General features: G+C 46.9%; 2 protein-coding genes across 5 annotated transcripts in view; one reads left to right on the top strand and one right to left on the bottom strand.

Annotated features, from left to right (window-relative positions):
* Positions 1-23,091, bottom strand: part of LOC118280709 (uncharacterized) — a 184,268-nt gene that overhangs the window by 18,612 nt on the left and 142,565 nt on the right. The window lies entirely within an intron of this gene.
* Positions 5,070-18,957, top strand: LOC126910613 (heat shock protein 68-like). 4 transcript variants are annotated; one of them, XM_050699210.1, is made up of 2 exons: positions 5,070-7,082; positions 18,559-18,957. In XM_050699210.1, the coding sequence occupies exons 1-2, from the start codon at positions 5,216-5,218 to the stop codon at positions 18,786-18,788; spliced, it is 2,097 nt and encodes a 698-aa protein (XP_050555167.1). In that variant the 5' UTR covers positions 5,070-5,215; the 3' UTR covers positions 18,789-18,957. The 4 variants fall into 4 exon arrangements, with proteins under 4 accessions (XP_050555167.1, XP_050555168.1, XP_050555166.1 ...); XM_050699211.1 differs by lacking the exon at positions 18,559-18,957 and adding an exon at positions 7,155-7,504 and having other exon boundaries at positions 5,070-7,061; XM_050699212.1 differs by lacking the exon at positions 5,070-7,082 and adding an exon at positions 16,555-18,525 and having other exon boundaries at positions 18,598-18,957.

The raw sequence follows: 23,091 nt of genomic DNA, 5'->3' as shown, positions 1-23,091 counted from the left end.
TAATTTAAGGAGATCGAAATGAAACGTTGCCGCGTTAGGCCCCTCAGTTTAACTTGCAAGAAGATCCTCAATCTAGTATCTAACTAGAATACCGTGTGAACAATCAGAGATTATCCAATCTAGTCATAAATTCATTGCGTTATACTTTCAAAGTTCTTTTGTGTTTCTTTTGCTAGTGTATTTTTAGATTACTTACCTTATTCGTTATAAAAATAATAGAGTAAGTAGGTATACGGAATATTTCAAAATCAATATTTTATTGACCTGTTTGCGTCGCGCATATTTTTTGCTAAAAATATATTAACAATAACGTATGGATAAACCGGAGGGGAGTTTCGACAATTGTCTCAAGGAACCCTAAACATAACTGTCATTGTCAGAAAGTAGGGCACGAAGCGAAGGGGTGACTTTGCGCGGGAAGCTCGATATTTCTAGAAGAATGTTGAATGTTCCAGACTTTGGTTTGCCGTTGTGAATTCCAGTTATTTTAATATTATTAACGGCTGACCTTCAGTTACCTGTTCTTATTGTAATGTAGATAATAAACTTAAGATTCTGAATTTCTGAAGGGAAGCTTGTTTGAAACGTTCGTGAATTTTGTTGTCGTTTTAAATAGGTGCGGATGTTTCTTAAGAGTAGATTTTTAAGGATTAATTTTTAATTTTTCACACATCTTCCATACAGATGAGACGTCAATTTATTCTATGTGATGAAAAAATATTATCTGTCGATTGAAAAATTGTCCCTAAGTTACGGTCTACTACAATATTAGTACCTAGGTACTTAGTTATCATGTAGCATCGCTAAGACATTTTTTTGGGTAAACGACAAATAAGCTGGCAACCATGATTAATGTCACTGATACCGGGCGATGACCGCGAGTGCAGAAACTGTATTAGTCACCTTGTTTACATTTCGCACCGAATCACTAATTTAATCAAGACTCGAATTTTTGCAGATAACATTAATGCATAATGCTTACCACGTGATAATAATAAAAACAAATAACATTCTAGTAAACAAATAACGTTCAGTCTAAAGAAATAATGTCTTAAGTTTAGATGTTGATACAACGTAAAAGGTAACCGGGGTTTTGGCTCAAAGCAGGAGAAGGAATGGAGTGGGTTTTAGTTAGTAATAGTCTGACACTCCTTTACGGTTAGCCTTTAGCACTGAATAAGCAATAGTACATCTAGCTATCCTAACTTTTTTAGAGGGGGAAATCATCCAATGACTTCTCCCGGCTTGGGCGAGGCGAGAGGGATTGTCAAACTCTTATTGACTAAGAACCACTCCGTTCCTACTCCTGGTTTTCGAGCCGGACCCCGGTAACCCGCTAGACAGTCCTCAGCTCTCGAGATCCACGGTGACCCTTAATTATGTACTTGTACCTGTGCATATTATTATTATAGGTAAATACCATAGATACAGATATACATAATGATTCTTATTTTTTGAGGAGGGAAATCATTCAATGACTTCTTCCGCTTTGTGGGCGCCGAGAGGGAGTGTCAGACTCTTACTGACTAAAAACCACCCGTTTTTACTCCTGCTTTGAGCTGAAACCCCAATTACCTGTTGCAATGATGCTAATGCTAATTTAGCAGCTAACCTATCGACAGAATGGTGACCTTAAATCGGTTGCCAAGTGTTTGTGTGCTTTATAGGGTGCGTTGGGGTAACATCGGACGGATTTTCGAATAGTTGCAAGGATGTTGCAAAAACTTTATTATCTCAATTTTGGTACACAGTAGATTAATGAAAAAAAGTGGAAACGAATAATGATTAAATACAGTGTTATTTAAAATTTAATTTATTTATAAATACTCAATACTTTTTGCTTTGCAAGCCTATAAAATCAGGACAATTTTTTTTTTGATGTGATGACGATTTGGCCATCATGGGGTAAGTTCGGACAACAATTTAAAATAATTTCTAGTGCTAGGAGCACAAGGTGTATGAAAGGAACGTGTCCGATATTTCCTGTACTTTAACATGAAATCACAAAAATTTACCTAATACAACAAATATAGATGTTCCAAATGATTCTATTTTTTTTCGTTTAATTTGTCCGATCTTACCCCGCATACCAAATTTCAAAGAAATTGAGTTTCTCAAAGTTTAGATTTATCCACAAGCATTTTTGAAGTGGCTGCATACGTGAGTTCTTTATTATTTATTTGCTGCATGGCTAATTCCAGCGCTTCTTTTGTATAAGAAGTGGCCCGTGAAGAGGTTCGGGAGTATTTACGTGGCAACTGAAGATTGGAAAATCAGCCCTAAGTAATTATTTAAAATTAAATTAAAATCATTTGTAACAAAAGTTTGACAATCACTGCCCATTTTCGAATAGGGATATTTTTGTCTGATCTTTACCCGACATGGGTAACACCGGATTTCAGCCTTCAGAGGTAGTAGACAAATCTGGATTAGTTTTATCATATTATCATTGCTCAAAACTTAGTATTTAGGCAAAAACATGTCAAAATAAGCTATACTTTTGCTAAAATATGCAAATAAAAATGTAGGTGAAAGACCGGATAAACAAATATTTTATAAAATTTGCCTTTTTTCTAAAACGGCGCGGGTACACGTCTGTGTTGACCGGAGGGAGTGGTGGTCACCGCGGGGTGGGGCGGGACTTAATGACGTGCCACGCAATGTGATCAGCATTAAAAAATATAGCCAAATAAGTGAGATATTTGATTTGTACGTTCTTACCCCTCCGCCGATCTTACCCCAACGCACCTTACATTGTATTTACTCTCAGAGGTGGATTAAACCTAGAGAATAGTAGAGAGCGCTCTAGTCTATAACCTAGGCAAGCTATGACCTAATTTTAATCACATATTTGTTATCTTCTTTGCTGACAATATACGAAAAATGAGCGAAATAGGTCCAGTAGCACAGGATACTCCAGTAGTTAAGTCAAAAAGTGCAATTTTTTCTTTGAGCTAATTTTAAACACTCTTTACAAATATGTACGGCATTACAAAAGCCGCGCCACAATACAATACATGTCCATAACATTCCTCGACAACTTACAAAATTATAGCACTTCTGTGATCAAGGAACAGGATCAGATGTTCAAGAATAAGACAGAACAAGTATACAGAATACTTATAATACTTGATTAATTTAATTTGCTTCCCAAAGTTTGCTTGCTTGCTTAATACGGATTGGCGATTTCAAATTTAGAATGTTTTCCTTCATCGTTTGTCAGTGGTATCTTAATAATCTTAGAGAGTAGGTACATATAACTCGGAAAAAGTCACATTGGTACTTCCTCTTGGCAGGTTTCGAACCCTCGCCCTTACATACCACCCTTATACATGAATCTGATGGTACCTACTCATGAAATCAGTGGATGGAATACCGTAATTATGATGTATACTGGTTTCTGAAAAATTGCTATCCGTGTTAAAAGCCTTGATATTATAGATTCATTTATCATCTTATAGATGTTATAGGTTAAAACCCATTAAGTAAGTTATCAAGAAAATAATAGATTAGGTAGTAAGTTACATGATACTTATAACTTCATAATTTATTACTTAAGTACAATTTATTCGATTTGATAAAACATACCTACAAAAAATCAAGTTGTCGTTCATTGTTATCGTTCTATTCACTGATACCGATGCCGCCAACATGATTCATTCATTCATGCTATTGCTATCTCTTTCATTTCTATCCCAAGCGCGTTCCGTCCTCCTCAGAAAGCCGTAAGTGTTACCAGTGAGTAGAAAATAAACTCCACAGTAAGCTTTCGGAAAAATTATAAACAAAATACGTTTCTTAATATTTCTTCAAATTACTTATTTTAAGCTATACTGATATGAAGAAAAATGTACGAAGTACAGTATGTTACGAAAATTAATGCAGATAGTTAAAGTAAGCAAAATCTTGAATAGAATTCCTTAGAATTCATTAGAATTGTCTATTTTTATTACCATTAATGTTCCAATGTGCAAAACGCATTTTACCAAAGAAACTATAAACTGTTAAACTATCAGTTTTTAAACTGACATGGTCACTAACACGGATTAACTGTTAATCCGTGATCATGGCGCTTGCAACAGTGCCGAAATATCGGAAACTCACCAAAGTGAATAAACATGGTAAATATCCCGTCATAAGTTCTAATAATAGTGTTAAACTATCAGTAACCATTTTCCTAAATTTAATTCTTGTACATCCCTTAACTCAGCAAAAATTTCTATGTTGGTATCACTAATGAAATAGAATGAGTTCACTTATCTCTCTTCCACAAACTTCCTGATTGGTTGAAATGAGCGTTCCATTCCTTCCTGAATGCTCTAGATAAGTCTTTGGTATTGCTAGTGTATGATAACAAAACTTCCCAGAAAGCCAAGATGATAAAAACATTCAGTATAATTATTAGGAACAGTGTCTTTAGGTTATATGACATTATTATGCTCATTCATTAAATGAATTCTAAACATTAACGTATATAATGCAAAAAGAAGGTAGAGGGATGGTTTCATTCTTTCTTTACCTTTAAATAACACATTAGTGGTTAATTTTCTGTAATTTCTATTTTAATTATCTACCTAACAAAAAAAAACCTAAAACAAAGTAATATGAACTTAATACTAAAACATACACATTCATTTTGATAACTATAAGTAAGCATAATTTATTAATTATTATTATAAAACATAGTTAGTAGTATAATTCATGTATGTAATATAATTAATATATGATAATTAAATACAAACACTTTTATGTGACTTATCCAGGGAAATAACTTCACCACAGGAATAAAAAACCTATCACAACTCAATTTTTCCCCTATTTTATTTCTTTACGAATTCCCCAGATTCGGGGAAGTTTTCTACGTCGGCATCTCTAATGAGACAGAATGAATTGTCTATCTCTTTCCCACAAGTGCTCTGATTGGTCGAAATTATTTGACATTTCTGGCATTATCTGGAACGTTCTGTGGATTCTGCTCTGTGATTGGTTGAATCTCGTGACGTCTAGACGGCTCTAGAAATCTCTCGAATCTGATTTGTTGAGTATATAAGCGCCGAGCGGTCGGCGCGAACTCAGAATTATTTGAAACGCGATACAAAGCAGACGAAGAGAGTTCGGTGCAAACCGAGGAGTTTGAGTTTACTAGACTCGCAACGCAAGTTTATTCAACGTTATTGTTATTATTGAGTGTGAAGAGAATCTGAAGACAAACAAAATGCCAGCCATTGGAATAGATCTGGGTACCACATACTCGTGCGTCGGCGTGTGGCAGCACGGCAACGTGGAGATCATCGCCAACGACCAGGGCAACCGCACCACACCATCCTATGTGGCCTTCACGGACACGGAGCGCCTCATCGGAGACGCAGCCAAGAACCAGGTCGCCCTCAACCCCAACAACACGGTGTTCGACGCCAAGCGACTGATCGGAAGGAAATTCGACGACCCCAAGATCCAGGCAGACATGAAACACTGGCCCTTCAGGGTGGTCAGCGACTGCGGCAAACCGAAGATCCAAGTGGAGTTCAAGGGGGAAACGAAACGGTTCGCGCCCGAGGAGATCAGCAGCATGGTGCTGACGAAGATGAAGGAGACGGCGGAAGCTTACCTCGGAACGACAGTACGCGACGCGGTGATCACAGTGCCGGCGTACTTCAACGACTCTCAGCGCCAGGCCACCAAGGACGCGGGAGCCATCGCCGGGCTGAACGTGCTCAGGATCATCAACGAGCCCACAGCCGCTGCGCTCGCGTACGGCCTCGACAAGAACCTCAAGGGCGAGAGGAACGTCCTCATCTTCGACCTCGGCGGCGGAACGTTCGACGTGTCGATCCTGACCATCGACGAAGGCTCGTTGTTCGAAGTGAGGGCGACGGCGGGCGACACGCATCTCGGAGGCGAGGACTTCGACAACAGATTGGTGAACCATCTCGCGGACGAGTTCAAGCGCAAGTACAAGAAGGACATGCGCATGAATCCTCGCGCACTGCGCCGCCTCCGCACAGCCGCCGAGCGCGCTAAGCGCACGCTGTCGTCCAGCACCGAAGCCACCATCGAGATCGACGCGCTCTACGAGGGAATCGACTTCTACACTCGCGTGTCCCGCGCGCGCTTCGAAGAGCTCAACGCAGACCTGTTCCGAGGCACCCTCGAGCCGGTCGAGAAGGCGCTCAAGGACGCCAAGATGGACAAGAGCCAGATCCACGACGTCGTCCTCGTCGGAGGCTCCACCAGGATCCCGAAGGTGCAGAGTCTGCTGCAGAACTTCTTCTGCGGCAAGAAGCTGAACCTCTCCATCAACCCGGACGAGGCGGTCGCGTACGGCGCGGCCGTCCAGGCGGCCATCCTGAGCGGCGAGCAAGACTCGAAGATCCAGGACGTGTTGCTGGTGGACGTGGCCCCTCTGTCCCTCGGCATCGAAACCGCCGGCGGCGTGATGACGAAGATCATCGAGCGCAACTGTAAGATCCCGTGCAAGCAGTCGCAGACGTTCACCACGTACTCGGACAACCAGCCGGCGGTCACGATCCAAGTGTACGAGGGCGAGCGAGCGATGACCAAGGACAACAACCTGCTGGGCACGTTCGACTTGACCGGCATCCCGCCCGCGCCGCGCGGCGTCCCTAAGATCGACGTCACCTTCGACCTGGACGCGAACGGCATCCTCAACGTGTCGGCCAAAGAGAACAGCACCGGCCGAAGCAAGAACATCGTGATCAAGAACGACAAGGGACGCCTGTCGCAGGCCGAGATCGAGCGCATGCTCGCCGAGGCCGAGAAGTACAAGGATGAGGACGAGAAGCAGAGGCAGCGCGTAGCGTCTCGGAACCAGCTCGAGTCGTACGTGTTCAGCGTGAAGCAGGCGCTGGACGAGGCCGGAGACAAGCTCTCGGAACAGGACAAGAGCACGGCGAGGGACGCGTGCGACGACGCGCTCAAGTGGCTCGACAACAACACGCTGGCGGAGCAGGAGGAGTACGAGCACAGGCTGAAGGACGTGCAGCGCGTCTGCTCGCCCGTCATGGCCAAGATGCACGGCGCGGGCGCGCAGGGAGCGGCCGGTATGCCTGGTGGCATGCCTGGTGGCATGCCTGGAGGAATGCCTGGAGGAATGCCTGGTGGCTTTGGTGGCATGCCTGGAGGAATGCCTGGAGGAATGCCTGGTGGCATGCCTGGAGGAATGCCTGGTGGCATGCCTGGAGGAATGCCTGGAGGAATGCCTGGTGGCTTTGGTGGCATGCCTGGAGGAATGCCTGGAGGAATGCCTGGTGGCATGCCTGGAGGAATGCCTGGTGGCTTTGGTGGCATGCCTGGCGGATACGGAGGCTACCAACAGCACAGTGGGCCAACCGTGGAAGAAGTCGACTAAACTAATGTTCCTGAAATCATGTAGCTGAGATCTGCATTTAATTTATAAGACTGATTATTATTTATTTTATTTGTAGCATAATTCAACAGAGGAAAATCAATGTATTGTTAAGTTTGTAAATATGTAAATAGTACCTGACTTAAATAAACAAATATTTATTAAGTTTAAGTTATTTCGTTTTATTTCCTAGTTCTTGCAAACGGTAACCTAAGATCCTTATACTTAGAACTCAAGGAAGGAAATCCATCATTTTATTCACAACACAACACATGATTGCTTACCACGAAGCAAGTACAAAGAGGAGATGTCATTACTGTCATTACATTACTGGATTTCACTTTATACACATAATGCGTGACACTTTTCATATTTTAATAGGTAAGCCACTTTCTTGTTCACATCAAATTATGGCATCTTCTGTTTGTACTTGCTTCATGGCAATCACTTGCACTACAAAACCTAGGTAACCTGTAGTCTACAGTCTATTTCTAATAGCATTAGACAGAAGTTTAGGTACTCTTTGTAATAAAAGTGACATAGGTACGTACCACAAAGCTATAACTTATAAGCAAATCTGGATGAAAATCTTTGAATATTACCCTGCTGAGAAAGAGAGGACCAAACAAGTTTTTTTATGGTATAAGCCGGTAAACGAACAGACGGATCACCTGATAGTAAGTAATCGCCGCCGCCCTTGGACACCCGAAACACCAGAGGCGTTATCGGCCTTTTGGGGGTTAGGAATTTTAGGGTTGTTGGGGAATCAGGGATTGGGAAGATTGATAAGAAAGGGAGAAATTGGGCTTCCGGTAACCCCGCTCACACAACGAAACACAACGCAAGCGTTGTTTCCCGTCGGTTTTCTGTGAGGCCGTGGTATCACTAACTATGAACTATGAGCGATATAAAAATATGTAGGTTGGTTTCAAGAAGGTTTTAGTCTATCTTTTATATTATTATGTTCATGCCACGTTTACTGTGGTTTGATAGTTCTTATCTTTCTTTTATTTTTCTTTAATGGCATCCGAGTGTCCAATATGTGGTGTTGTCGACTAAACTGCCAGTGTCAAAGAAGTGTGAAGAAGTGTCACATACTAGAAGTAGGTGTGTACCCGTTTTTTCTAATTAATGGACTATACACTCTACGTAATGTAAGTATGGCAGGTAACTCTATGAAATCTATGAAAGCTGACAAACAATAAATTAATTGTGTCGTTAGCTAGGTACTTAGGTACTAACCTAGTCTAACCATACATACTTATAAATAAAAGTATGTCTCTAATAACATCCATTAAATTGAATGATGTATAAAACTATTTAATTCCTGTAGAGCGATGGAGTAGACAGAGCGCAGAGATATATGTCCCTCACAATGCACAATGGGACACTCTTTACTAGTTATGTTACGGTTTCCATGTAATGAAGCATCCATGAATTACCCTGAGATAATTATAAGTTAACTAGCGACCCGTCCCAGCTTCGCATGGGTGCAATGGTAATAAAATATAGTATACATGTTTTATACATAAAAATTCTTCCTTCCTCTTAATTTACTCTATCTATTAAAAAATACGCATCAAAATCCGTTGTGTACTTTTAAAGATTTAAACATACAAAGGGAAATAGGGACAGTAAAATCGACTTTGTTTTATACCTTTTATACTATGTTGTGATTGATCATACACAAAGCATTTTAGTATCAATTATTCCAGACTCCGTAGAATGGCAATGACCATTACGGAGATTTTTTAATAACCCTTTGTTTAGCTCAAACAAATCCTTCAATCCTTTACTCGGTATTTGTACTTGCGGCCTCTTGACCAACGAGTCAGATTGGAAATATGGAACGTAGGTACTTAAAAAAATAAAAGATGCCATTATGTAGTTTGAAATAGATAGGTAAATTAAATAATTTAAAACAATAAGTAGCTAGTAAAATAGTATTCCATCAAGTAACGTAGGTATAGTATGTAATTAATGTAATATTATTTATTTTGATTCCATACCTACATTTATTTAAAACCCTCTAAAATAAAACTTTCAAATAACTACAAACAAATAAAATGAAATATTAAGATCATTGTTAGTTGGTGTTATGTGAATTATGAATTTACAATAAAATAATAAAACCAGATTACGTGTTTTGTACTTAAATATTCGCTATCTTTCTTTAATGTTAAAAAAGTGAACTTCAGAACTTTGAACGATACGAAAACTAGTGCCATCTGTTATCGTTAATCAGAACTATAAATCTGCGCTATGTGTGTTATTAGTTGATTCATACGAAATTATACCATTCAGATACATTGTTTCTTATCAATTGTTCCTAGTTTATACCAAAAGAAGTTAGCATAATAAGTTTAGGGGCTTTGTATTCATTTTACTCATGCCTAAACAGTATAATAAGTATAGGGATAGGGGAATCTCCTGCCACCATTATCGTGCTATTGTTATCTCTTTCATTCGTGACGCAGTGGTTTAGACAAGCAGTTGGTGTTACCAGTGCGTGGAAAATAAACTCCACAGCAATCCCCCATAAATATTATATTCAATCTACTAACATGATGCAAAAACACATCTATAGAAATAAAATGTAAGCGATTGGAATATTTCTAAATAATTTTATTTGTTAGCAATGACTTTTAAGCCATATTGTTGTTAATAGCTGTAACTAAAAGTAAGTAGTAAAGTGATGTTGATTAAATTAATGTAGACGCGGTACGCGAATCCTTTCTAAAATTGTAAAAATAAGCAGTGATAACAACAAAAAGTAAAGAATGATCTGAAAAATGAGGACTAAATCTTGTCACCATGTAAAAAATTTAAGTATTAATTTTGAAAAATGTGTTAATAGCAATTAATAAAAAAATTGAATTCACCTTTTGCAGTACAAGTTACAGAATAAAATCACCAAAGGCATGGTAAAATTACCAAAGGCACTAAAGCAGTGAATGTTACCAAAATTTATTTTGTAAAACCTCCCTAAATTGGGGAATCATTTCTACGTTGGTATCACTAATGAAACAGAATGAGTTCACCTATCTCTTTTCAGCGAGCTCTGTGATTGGTTGAACTACGCGTTCCATCCCTTCTCGAATGCTCCAGATAATTTTACAGTGATGCTAGTGCATGAAAAATAAATTCCACAAAAAATACTTCGAGAAAACATAATTATTTGAACAAAATGCATTCGTTTTCTAACCATATTAAAATTAAAGTACAAAAATTAAAAAGGGAATTCAAAACATTCATAAAAGTAGGTAGGTCTTATTTATTTATAATTATAACAAATCATAGAATAAATTTATTTGATGTTATCTTCATTTTATATTTGAATTATCTCATTGAAAACATAATAAATTATGACTTGAATCCTGACAAAATTCTCACACCTGGCATTAATGCTCACCACTAAGCATAATCAATTATTATTATAAAACAAATACAAATACTTTTATGTAACTTATCTAGGGAAAAAATTTCACCACAGGAATAAAAAACTACTGTCACAACTAAAATTTTCCCCAATTTTATTTATCTGCAAACTCCCCAGATTCGGGGAAGTTTTCTACGTCGGTATCTCTAATGAGATAGAATGAATTGTCTATCTCTTTCCCACAAGTGCTCTGATTGGTCGATATAGTTTGACATTTCTGGCATTATCTGGAACGTTCTGTGGATTCTGCTCTGTGATTGGTTGAATCTCGTGACGTCTAGACGGCTCTAGAAATCTCTCGAATCTGATTTGTTGAGTATATAAGCGCCGAGCGGTCGGCGCGAACTCAGAGGATTCGCCAGCAGCCGTCGAGTGAAGACCTACCTGCCTACACTCACCGCTCGGACCGCAATAAAACTCAAGAAAACTCGTTGCTCGGTCGCGGTCGGCTTGACCACCCAGCGCGCCCAGCCGTTGGCCCGATCACGCGAGGCCCTCCGTCGTGTCCGGTGCCCGGTCTGCCACCAGCGGCAAGCCCCGGGTACCGGTTCGGCGGGTCCCCCGCGCGGGTCAGCGACTGACGTGTCGCCACCAGCCGCCCGGAGTATTAATTTTTAAACTACCCGACGAACGTAATTTTTTTTTATTTTCGTCGCACACCCGCGGCAAGAAGATGCCGCACGGAGGCCGCGAGCAGTCGCCGCGCTCCTCCAAGCTCGGCCCGGCGGGGCGGGGGAGGGTTTTTAAGAACTCTCGCCTGCGCCCCACCGAAACCAGGACGCTGCACGTGGCGATACAAGGGTTCGTCGCCAGTGCCACGCCGACCCCATCAGCCACCGGAGGTGCGGGGGAGGAATTCTTCCCCCCGCCCCCCTCGATACCCGACACCCCGGCTTCGCCCTCGCCTCCGCTGCGCACGGCCCCACCCGCGTGGCCGACCGCGGCGCCGGAACAGGAGCCGGAACCAATGGACGTGGTGCCGACCACCGCCACTCCGGACGCGGGTGTGTCACACCCGACCACCGTCACTCGTGACGCCGGTCTGGCACACCCGCCGTCCGCAATACCGCGGCCGACCCCACGGCCTAATTCAGACGCGGCGCAACCTGCCGCCACCGCAGCCGCCGCTCCACGCGCCACCGCTCCTCGCGCCCCCGCCCCCGCACCAGCCGCGGGACAGAAGCCGAGGAAGCCGCAGCCCGCCGCGGCCCCGCCGCGCCCCCAACGGCCTCCGAAGAAGCCGACTGCGATGGCGCCAGCTGCGCCCATGCGCCCAGCGCCCCCAGCGCCGCGCCCCCACGCGCAGCGCCCGTATATCGTGCGCCCCCGGACAACATCGCGCCGGGGCGCTTCCCTTCGCCGCCGAAGATGCCAGCGGACAAGAGGAAGGCGGTTTTTATCACGCCACCCTTCCGCCCACCACCCGTCCTGCCGCCCTTCGCTCCACCGCTGCACGGCGCTGCGCCCGTACCCACGTACGCAGCCGCCGCCGCCGCTACCACCACCGGAACGCCCGCCCCAGCCGCGCCCCCGACACCGAAGCCGCGCTCGCCCACGACACCGTGCGCCCCCCCGCCCAAGAAGACGCGTTACCCGCCGCTCATCGTGGAGAAGCTCCCCAACTGGGTCGAGCACTTCACGGCCCTGAAGCGGCGGCTCGGACACGCGCCCAACGCGCGCCCCTTTGGGAAGGGGTGCGCTTCACGCCCCGCTCCGACGAGGAGTACCGGGCGATCCAGGCCTACCTGGCTGAACTGGAGAAACACCAGGGAGTCGCCTGGTTCTCGTACTCCCTCCCCGCGGAGCGAAGCGTCAAGGTGGCCATACGTGGGTTACCTGTGGACACCCCGCCGGAGGCGATTATGGAGGCGCTGCAGGACGCCGGCTACGGCGCGGAGTACGTCCGCCCCATCCGCGCGCGCCAGGGACGACCTGGGTGTTTATACTACGCCCAGGTAGCGCGCGCAGAAAACACCATCCCGGGCATATACGGGGTAACAGAGCTACTCTGTATGCCCGGGATTAAAATCGAGGCGTGGCGCGGGAAAAAGGGCCCCGCGCAGTGCCACCGCTGCCAACAATTTAGGCACTCGTCGCACAATTGCCACCGGCCAATGGCCTGTGTGCGGTGCGGCGAGGACCACCCGGCCCGCGAGTGCCCCCGCCCTAAGGAGGAGCCGCCCACCTGCGCGAATTGCGGCGGCGCACACACGGCGAACAACACGTCGTGCCCGGTGTTCCGCCGCGAGACGCGCAACCCGAGGGCGGGTACTGTGGCGCGCACAGCCGCCGCCTCCACCGCCAAACCAGTAGCCGCACAGCCAAGGGGCGAACATAACGCCCCTGGCTCTCTAATGGCCGCGGCAAACGAGCCGGGAGGCGAGCGACGCAAGAGGCGCAGGCGCAAGAAGGCGCCCCCGCCAACCGCCGCCGCCCCCAGGCCCGCTGCTGCCACCGCCGGCGCCCCCGCGCCCCCGCTGCCGCCCCCGCTGCTGCTCTCACCGGCGCCCCCGCGCCACCGCTGCCACCACCAACACTGCCACTTCCGCTGCCACCGCTGCGCGCCCGGCGAGGCGCACGGCTGCGCCACGGCCGGCAACACAGCCGACCCCTGCGCAGCCCGCCCGCACACTCACAGTAAACGACGTCGTCCGGATCCTGCAAGAGATCGTGACGGCGCTCGTCACGCAGCGGAGCGATCCAGTGCCGCTGCTCCTAGACGCAATCAAGTCCCTAGTTTGCGATGGACCAGCGGCACCTTAGACTAGTATTCTGGAATGCCAACGGGATGTCCCTCGAGAAGACCAGGCTATTGAAGCTGCTGCTAGACCAGCGGCAAGCTGACATAGCCCTGATCAACGAGACGCACCTCAGACCGGTGGACAAGCTGAAACTCAGCGGCTACCACGTCTACCGGGAGGACCACGTCTCGCCATCAGGGATTGCCTACAGGGGATTGGCAATCCTGGTCAGGAGAAGAATCGTCCACCAGCTGTTGCCGGTGCCCACACTGTCTGCTGCCTACGCGCTGGGCGTGGAGATCTGCATCAACCACCAGCCGACCCGAGTGTTCGCGTTCTACAGGCCACCACAACTTCGTCTCGCAGTGGCTGACGTCCGCGTCCTCCTGGACTCGCCGCTGCCTACAGTGGTGGCCGGCGACTTCAACCTGAAACACACCGCGTGGAACGCGAACACCAACACCAGCGAGGGAACTCGTCTCCTCGATGATGCAGAGCTCCACGGCTACGTGGTACTGGGCCCAGAGGCCCCCACCCACTACCCAGGCAACCGGCTGCAGCTACCCGACGTCATAGACCTGGCCGTCATGCGCGGCATCACCGCGACGGTCAACTGTGACGTCCTGGACGACCATCTCCTGTCAGACCACCAACCGGTGTGTCTGACTCTCGAGGACATCCCGCAGCACCTGCGACCTCTTCCTCCTCGCCCACGGCGGGACTGGCGCTCCTTCGCCGCGCACATGGCGCGGAACTCGCCGTCCTACCGCGTCGACACGCCCGCGGACGTGGACCGCCTCGCCGACGACTTCGCCGCGGCCACACAGGCCGCACTCGACGAGGCCCAGACGGCGAGCACCGCGACGCCTAGGAGGCCGACACCACTCCCGGCCTCCATACTCGCCATGATCGAGAGGAAGAGGAGACTTCGCAGGTCGTGGCAAAGGACCCGCTGCCCGACCATGAAGAGTTCGCTCAACGCTCTGGCTGCGAAGATCTCGTCCGCTGTGGCAAACCACGCGGGCGAGTCGTGGCAACGCGCCATCGAGCGAGCGACAGACGACTGGTCGGGCATTCACCGATTGTGCCGCAGCCTCGCAGGGAAGCCGGCTCCGATCAGGCCCCTACTGGCCGGCGACGGAACCCCCCGTTACCGTGCCGAGGACCGCGCGGAGCTCTTCGCCGACTCCCTGGAGGCTACATTCCAGCCCAACCCAGCCCGCAACGTGCAACACACAGCAGCTATCGAAGAACAGGTCGAACGGTACCTGGAGCAGCCGATCCCCCCCGATGAAGACCCCATCGTGTTCTCCCCTGGCCTGGTGCGGCGTATGGCTCTCCGAGCCCCACTACGCAAGGCACCCGGTCCGGACGGCATCCCCAATGAGGCCCTCCGCCGCCTGCCGCCGCGAGGAATAGCGACGCTGACCCGACTCTTCAACGGGATCCTCCGTACCGGACACTTCCCGGCCAAGTGGAAGCTCGGCAGAGTTATCATGCTGCCCAAACAGGGGAAGAACACGCTGCTGCCGGGGAGCTATCGCCCCATCACGCTCCTGGACACCGTATCGAAGCTCTTCGAGAAGCTGCTGCTGTTGCACCTGCGCCCACACCTCCAGCCACGCGGCGAACAGTTCGGCTTTAGGGCCGAACACTCCACGACCCAGCAAGTCGCGAGGGTACTGCACGACCTGGCCGCCGCGCGTAACAAGCGCGAGCGGGCCGCTGCAGTATTCCTCGACATGGAGAAGGCGTTCGACCGCGTCTGGCACGCCGGCCTGCTCAGCAAGCTGGCCACATCTACTACTCCTCGTCGACTAGTTAAGATCGTGGCCACCTTCCTGCACGGCAGAACCTTCCAAGTGGCAGTGGAAGGCTCTCTGTCGACTGAGCGCGGCATCCAAGCCGGCGTGCCCCAGGGAAGCTGCATCTCACCCGTGTGCTACTGCGTGTACACGGACGACATCCCCGTCGTGGACGGCGCCAAGCTCGCCCTCTACGCGGACGACGCGGCGCTCTACACGACGTCGCTGAACGCCCGGCACGCAGTAGTCAAACTACAGCGCGCCCTAGATGCACTCCCTGATTGGCTGGAGAAGTGGAGGTTGGCCGTCAACGTGGCCAAGACTCAAGCACTCGCCGTGGGGATCATGAAGCCGGAACCTATGACTCTGATGGGTGAGCCAATACGGTGGGCGCCGAGAGTTAAATACCTCGGCGTGACCATCGACCGCTCCCTGTCCATGACGCCCCACGTGCAGCAGGCTGTTGCTCAGGCGCGCGCCGCCCGTCACCTCCTGCGCCCGGTCCTCGACTCGTCGCTGCCGCTCCGTGCGAAGCTCGGCATCTACAAGGCCTACATTCGGACACGGCTTACCTACGCCGCCCCGGCCTGGTACGCGCTCGTGTCCGAATCCAACAAGAAACGCCTCCGTGCGCAGCAGTCCCTCACGCTGCGCACCATAGTCAAGGCCCCGCGCTTCGTACGGAACGCGACCATTTCGAGAGACCTCGGCGTAGAGAGCGTCGACGACTTCGTGCAGCGCCTGAGCACTAATATGTTCGAGCGCGCCAGCAAATCGCAGCACGACCACCTTCGGGCGCTGGCGCCATACCATCCATCGGCGCCCCCCGACGGATACGGTCTGCCGCGAGACCTGGTCGCCCCGACCGACCCACCTGACGCAGCCACATGAGCCTCCCGCCCGCCCTAGCTAGGGCGGGGCGGTAGAGGCTCCCCACCGGACTTGACCACGCGCCGCTACCCGCCTGCTGCTCGCCGGGCCAGCCCGGCTTGAGCGCGGCCGCTAGCGGCGCGACTACACTGACTTGACATCGCATCGGGCCCCGCGAGGGGCCCGACTACTCCAACCCCTCGCCCGCAGTCGCGGGCAGCGACATGAAACCGCCGAAACAGGCCTCGGCCTGGATCGCGCGTCCTCACGCCCCCAGTCGGGGACGTAGAGACGGCCCCGTCGTTTTTCGCGAACTCAGAATTATTTGAAACGCGATACAAAGCAGACGAAGAGAGTTCGGTGCAAACCGAGGAGTTTGAGTTTACTAGACTCGCAACGCAAGTTTATTCAACGTTATTCTTATCATTGAGTGTGAAGAGAATCTGAAGACAAACAAAATGCCAGCCATTGGAATAGATCTGGGTACCACATACTCGTGCGTCGGCGTGTGGCAGCACGGCAACGTGGAGATCATCGCCAACGACCAGGGCAACCGCACCACACCATCCTATGTGGCCTTCACGGACACGGAGCGCCTCATCGGAGACGCAGCCAAGAACCAGGTCGCCCTCAACCCCAACAACACGGTGTTCGACGCCAAGCGACTGATCGGAAGGAAATTCGACGACCCCAAGATCCAGGCAGACATGAAACACTGGCCCTTCAGGGTGGTCAGCGACTGCGGCAAACCGAAGATCCAAGTGGAGTTCAAGGGGGAAACGAAACGGTTCGCGCCCGAGGAGATCAGCAGCATGGTGCTGACGAAGATGAAGGAGACGGCGGAAGCTTACCTCGGAACGACAGTACGCGACGCGGTGATCACAGTGCCGGCGTACTTCAACGACTCTCAGCGCCAGGCCACCAAGGACGCGGGAGCCATCGCCGGGCTGAACGTGCTCAGGATCATCAACGAGCCCACAGCCGCTGCGCTCGCGTACGGCCTCGACAAGAACCTCAAGGGCGAGAGGAACGTCCTCATCTTCGACCTCGGCGGCGGAACGTTCGACGTGTCGATCCTGACCATCGACGAAGGCTCGTTGTTCGAAGTGAGGGCGACGGCGGGCGACACGCATCTCGGAGGCGAGGACTTCGACAACAGATTGGTGAACCATCTCGCGGACGAGTTCAAGCGCAAGTACAAGAAGGACATGCGCATGAATCCTCGCGCACTGCGCCGCCTCCGCACAGCCGCCGAGCGCGCTAAGCGCACGCTGTCGTCCAGCACCGAAGCCACCATCGAGATCGACGCGCTCTACGAGGGAATCGACTTCTACACTCGCGTGTCCCGCGCGCGCTTCGAAGAGCTCAACGCAGACCTGTTCCGAGGCACCCTCGAGCCGGTCGAGAAGGCGCTCAAGGACGCCAAGATGGACAAGAGCCAGATCCACGACGTCGTCCTCGTCGGAGGCTCCACCAGGATCCCGAAGGTGCAGAGTCTGCTGCAGAACTTCTTCTGCGGCAAGAAGCTGAACCTCTCCATCAACCCGGACGAGGCGGTCGCGTACGGCGCGGCCGTCCAGGCGGCCATCCTGAGCGGCGAGCAAGACTCGAAGATCCAGGACGTGTTGCTGGTGGACGTGGCCCCTCTGTCCCTCGGCATCGAAACCGCCGGCGGCGTGATGACGAAGATCATCGAGCGCAACTGTAAGATCCCGTGCAAGCAGTCGCAGACGTTCACCACGTACTCGGACAACCAGCCGGCGGTCACGATCCAAGTGTACGAGGGCGAGCGAGCGATGACCAAGGACAACAACCTGCTGGGCACGTTCGACTTGACCGGCATCCCGCCCGCGCCGCGCGGCGTCCCTAAGATCGACGTCACCTTCGACCTGGACGCGAACGGCATCCTCAACGTGTCGGCCAAAGAGAACAGCACCGGCCGAAGCAAGAACATCGTGATCAAGAACGACAAGGGACGCCTGTCGCAGGCCGAGATCGAGCGCATGCTCGCCGAGGCCGAGAAGTACAAGGATGAGGACGAGAAGCAGAGGCAGCGCGTAGCGTCTCGGAACCAGCTCGAGTCGTACGTGTTCAGCGTGAAGCAGGCGCTGGACGAGGCCGGAGACAAGCTCTCGGAACAGGACAAGAGCACGGCGAGGGACGCGTGCGACGACGCGCTCAAGTGGCTCGACAACAACACGCTGGCGGAGCAGGAGGAGTACGAGCACAAGCTGAAGGACGTGCAGCGCGTCTGCTCGCCCGTCATGGCCAAGATGCACGGCGCGGGCGCGCAGGGAGCGGCCGGTATGCCTGGTGGCATGCCTGGAGGAATGCCAGGAGGTATGCCCGGTGGCATGCCTGGAGGAATGCCTGGAGGAATGCCTGGCGGCATGCCTGGAGGAATGCCTGGTGGCATGCCAGGTGGCTTTGGTGGCATGCCTGGTGGTATGCCTGGTGGTATGCCTGGTGGTATGCCTGGAGGAATGCCCGGTGGCTTTGGAGGCATGCCTGGAGGATACGGAGGCTACCAACAACACAGTGGGCCAACTGTGGAAGAAGTCGACTAAACTAATGTTCCTGAAATCATGTAGCTGAGATCTGCATTTAATTTATAAGACTGATTATTATTTATTTTATTTGTAGCATAATTCAACAGAGGAAAATCAATGTTATTGTTAAGTTTGTAAATATGTAAATAGTACCTGACTTAAATAAACAAATATTTATTAAGTTTAAGTTATTTCGTTTTATTTCCTAGTTCTTGCAAACGGTAACCTAAGATCCTTATACTTAGAACTCAAGGAAGGAAATCCATCATTTTATTCACAACACAACACATGATTGCTTACCACGAAGCAAGTACAAAGAGGAGATGTCATTACTGTCATTACATTACTGGATTTCACTTTATACACATAATGCGTGACACTTTTCATATTTTAATAGGTAAGCCACTTTCTTGTTCACATCAAATTATGGCATCTTCTGTTTGTACTTGCTTCATGGCAATCACTTGCACTACAAAACCTAGGTAACTTTGTAATTAAAGTAAAATAATTAAATCTGTAGTCTAAAGTCTATTTCTAATAGCATTAGACAGAAGTTTAGGTACTCTTTGTAATAAAAGTGACATAGGTACGTACCACAAAGCTATAACTTATAAGCAAATCTGGATGAAAATCTTTGAATATTACCCTGCTGAGAAAGAGAGGACCAAACAAGTTTTTTTATGGTATAAGCCGGTAAACGAACAGACGGATCACCTGATAGTAAGCAATCGCAGCCGCCCTTGGACACCCGAAACACCAGAGGCGTTACAAGAGCGTTGTCGGACTTTATAAAAATATGGGAGTTAGGAATTTTAGGGTTGTTGGGGAATCAGGGATTGGGAAGATTGATAAGAAAGGGAGAAATTGGGCTTCCGGTAACCCCGCTCACACAACGAAACACAACGCAAGCGTTGCTTCACGTCGGTTTTCTGTGAGGTCGTGGTATCACTAACTATGAACTATGAGCGATATAAAAATATGTAGGTTGGTTTCAAGAAGGTTTTAGTCTATCTTTTATATTATTATGTTCATGCCACGTTTACTGTGGTTTGATAGTTCTTATCTTTCTTTTATTTTTCTTTAATGGCATCCGAGTGTCCAATATGTGGTGTTGTCGACTAAACTGCCAGTGTCAAAGAAGTGTGAAGAAGTGTCACATACTAGAAGTAGGTGTGTACCCGTTTTTGACTGGACTAATTAATGGACTATACACTCTACGTAATGTAAGTATGGCAGGTAACTCTATGAAATCTATGAAAGCTAACAAACAATAAATTAATTGTGTCGTTAGCTAGGTACTTAGGTACTAACCTAGTCTAACCATACATACTTATAAATAAAAGTATGTCTCTAATAACATCCATTAAATTGAATGATGAATAAAACTATTTAATTCCTGTAGAGCGATGGAGTAGACAGAGTGCAGAGATGCCCCTTCACATGCTCAATGGGACACTCTTTACTAGTTATGTTACGGTTTCCATGTGATGAAGCATCCATGAATTAGTCTGAGACAATTATAAGTCAACTAGCGACCCGCCCCAGCTTCGCATGGGTGCAATGATGATATACATATTATGCATGTTTAATACATATAAAACTTCCTCTTGAATCACTCTATCTATTAAAAAAAAACGCATCAAAATCCGTTGCGTACCGTACTTTTAAAGATTTAAGCATACAAAGGGAAATAGGGACAGAAAAAGCGACTAACAAAGTCACTTTTTGTAGATAATTATATGAAGTGATTTATTGATTTTTTTTTGTGGAATAGGTGGCAAACGCGCTAACGAGTCAGCTAATGGTAAGCAATCAGCGCCGCCCATGGACACCCGCTACACTAAAGGACAAATAGGTGCGTTGCCGGCCTTTTAAAAACGAGTAAGTATGCTCTTTTCTTCAAGGTTTGAAGGTCGTATCGGTTCGGAAATACCGCCGACGACAGCTCGACGATCATACACAAGCATTTTACCCGTACTGCGCCAGAAGGAGGGTTATTTTTTCGAGTGTATGTATGTATGTATGTATGTATGTATGTATGTATGTATGTATGTATGTATGTATGTATGTATGTATGTATGTATGTATGTATGTATGTATGTATGTATGTATGTATGTATGTATGTATGTATGTATGTATGTATGTATGTATGTATGTATGTATGTATGTATAATTGTTTGGCACGCTCTGCAGCCTAAACGGCTTGATGGATTTTGACTTGAGAGGTGTCGTTAGATTCGTATTTACTGTGAGAGTGACACTGGATATATCAAAATAATAAAAAAACAAAATGGCGGATTTTTGGCGCCAAATTCGAATATTTCTCACTCTCTAGCCTAAACGGCTTGATGGATTTTGACTTGAGAGGTGTCGTTGGATTCGTATTTACTGTGAGAGTGACACTGGATATATCAAAAATAATAAAAAAACAAAATGGCGGATTTTTAGCGCCAAATTCGAATATTTCTCACTCTCTAGCCTGAACGACTCGATGGATTTCCGCTCGATAGGGGTCGTTTGATTCGTATTTACTATGAGAGTGACCCTAGATATATCAAAATAAAAAAATAATAAAACTAAAAGAAATAAAATAAAAAAAGTAATTTAAAAAACTAAAAAACCCGACTGCGTTTCTTTATAATATTAAAATGAAAAAACCCTTAAACAAGAAAGTCATCGTAAAATTTAAGCAGTCGGGACCCATTCTAGAAAGCCAGCCGTATGTCCCCTCACAAAGTCTTTATATTTAGAATGGGTCCCGACTGCTTAAATTTTACGATGACTTTCTTGTTTAAGGGTTTTGTCATTTTAATATTATAAAGAAACGCAGTCGGGTTTTGTTTTTTAAATTACTTTTTTTATAGTATCAAGTATTCCAGACTCCGTAGAATGGCGGAATGGATATTTTTCTGACAACCCTTTGCTTTGTTCAAACAAATCCTTTGCTCGGTATTTGAACTTGCTGTCTCTTTACCAACGAGTCAGATTGGGACGTAACAAAATAAAAGATGCGATTATGTAGTTTGAAATAGGTAGGTAAATAAAATAATTTAAAATGATGAATAGCTAGTAAAAGAGTATTCCATCAAGTAACGTAGGTATAGTATGTGATGTAATATTATTTATTATGATTCCATATATTTATTTAAAACCCTCTAAAATAAACGTTTCAAACCTACCAATTAAAGAAAAAAATGTTAAGATGTTTGTTGGCGTTATATGAATGATGAATTTACAATAAATTAATATAACCAGATTGTGTTTTTCTTTAGGTACATAAATTAGCTATCTTTCTTTAAAAGCGAATTACAGAACGTTTAACGATACGACCACTAATGCCATCTGTTATCGTTAATCAGAACTATAAATCTGCGCTATGTGCGTTATTAGTTGATTCATACGAAATTCTACCATTCAGATACATTGTTTCTTATCTATTGTTCCAAGTTTGTACCAAAGAAGTTAGTATGATAAGTTTAGGGGGTTTGTATTCATTTTACTCCTGCCCAAAGCGTATAAAAAATATGGGGGAATCTCCTGCCACCATTATCGTGCTATTGTTATCTCTTTCATTCGTGACGCAATACAATACTCTATCACGTACTTTATTTAGTTAAAACTTGAACGCACATATTGTTAAAATGATTGTAACATCTACACCAAAAAGTTAACAATCATCTGCAAAATGAACACTAAAAATAAAATTATAAGTAAATACTATTTTTTCAATGTCTATGATTATTATGGTGCATTTTACCAAATATTGTTTTGTAAAACCTCCCTAAATTGGGGAAATATTTCTACGTTGGTATCACTAATGAAACAGAATGAGTTTACCTATCTTTTTTTAACAAGCTCTGTGATTGGTTGAATTGCGCGTTCCATCCCTTCTCGAATGGTCGAGATATTTTTACAGTGATGCTAGTGTATGAAAAATAAATTCCACAAAAACCATGCCAAAAAAGCAACATAATTATTGGTGAAAGATATATTGCTTTCTAACTATACGACAGTTAAAACCTGATAAATGATTCAATAGTACAATAATTAATAGGTAATTTTAAAACATTCGTAAACGAAGGTAGAATTTAGTTGTTTATAATAATAACAAATCATAATTTAATCTTAATATTTTTTTTATGGAATAGGTGGCAAACGAGCAAACGAGTCACCTGATGGTAAGCGATCAGCGCCGCCCATGGACACCCGCAACACCAGAGGAGTCACAGGTGCGTTGATCTTAATTTTAGTTTCGAATTATCTCAATGAAAACTGAATGAGTCATTAGGTACCTGCAACCTTGTGCAATAAACAGCGAAC

Source organism: Spodoptera frugiperda, chromosome 16 (assembly GCF_023101765.2).
Source record: "Spodoptera frugiperda isolate SF20-4 chromosome 16, AGI-APGP_CSIRO_Sfru_2.0, whole genome shotgun sequence".
NCBI lineage: Eukaryota > Metazoa > Arthropoda > Insecta > Lepidoptera > Noctuidae > Spodoptera > Spodoptera frugiperda.
The sequence above is the reverse complement of the archived record's forward strand: the minus strand, read 5'-3'. Positions and strand labels throughout refer to the sequence as shown.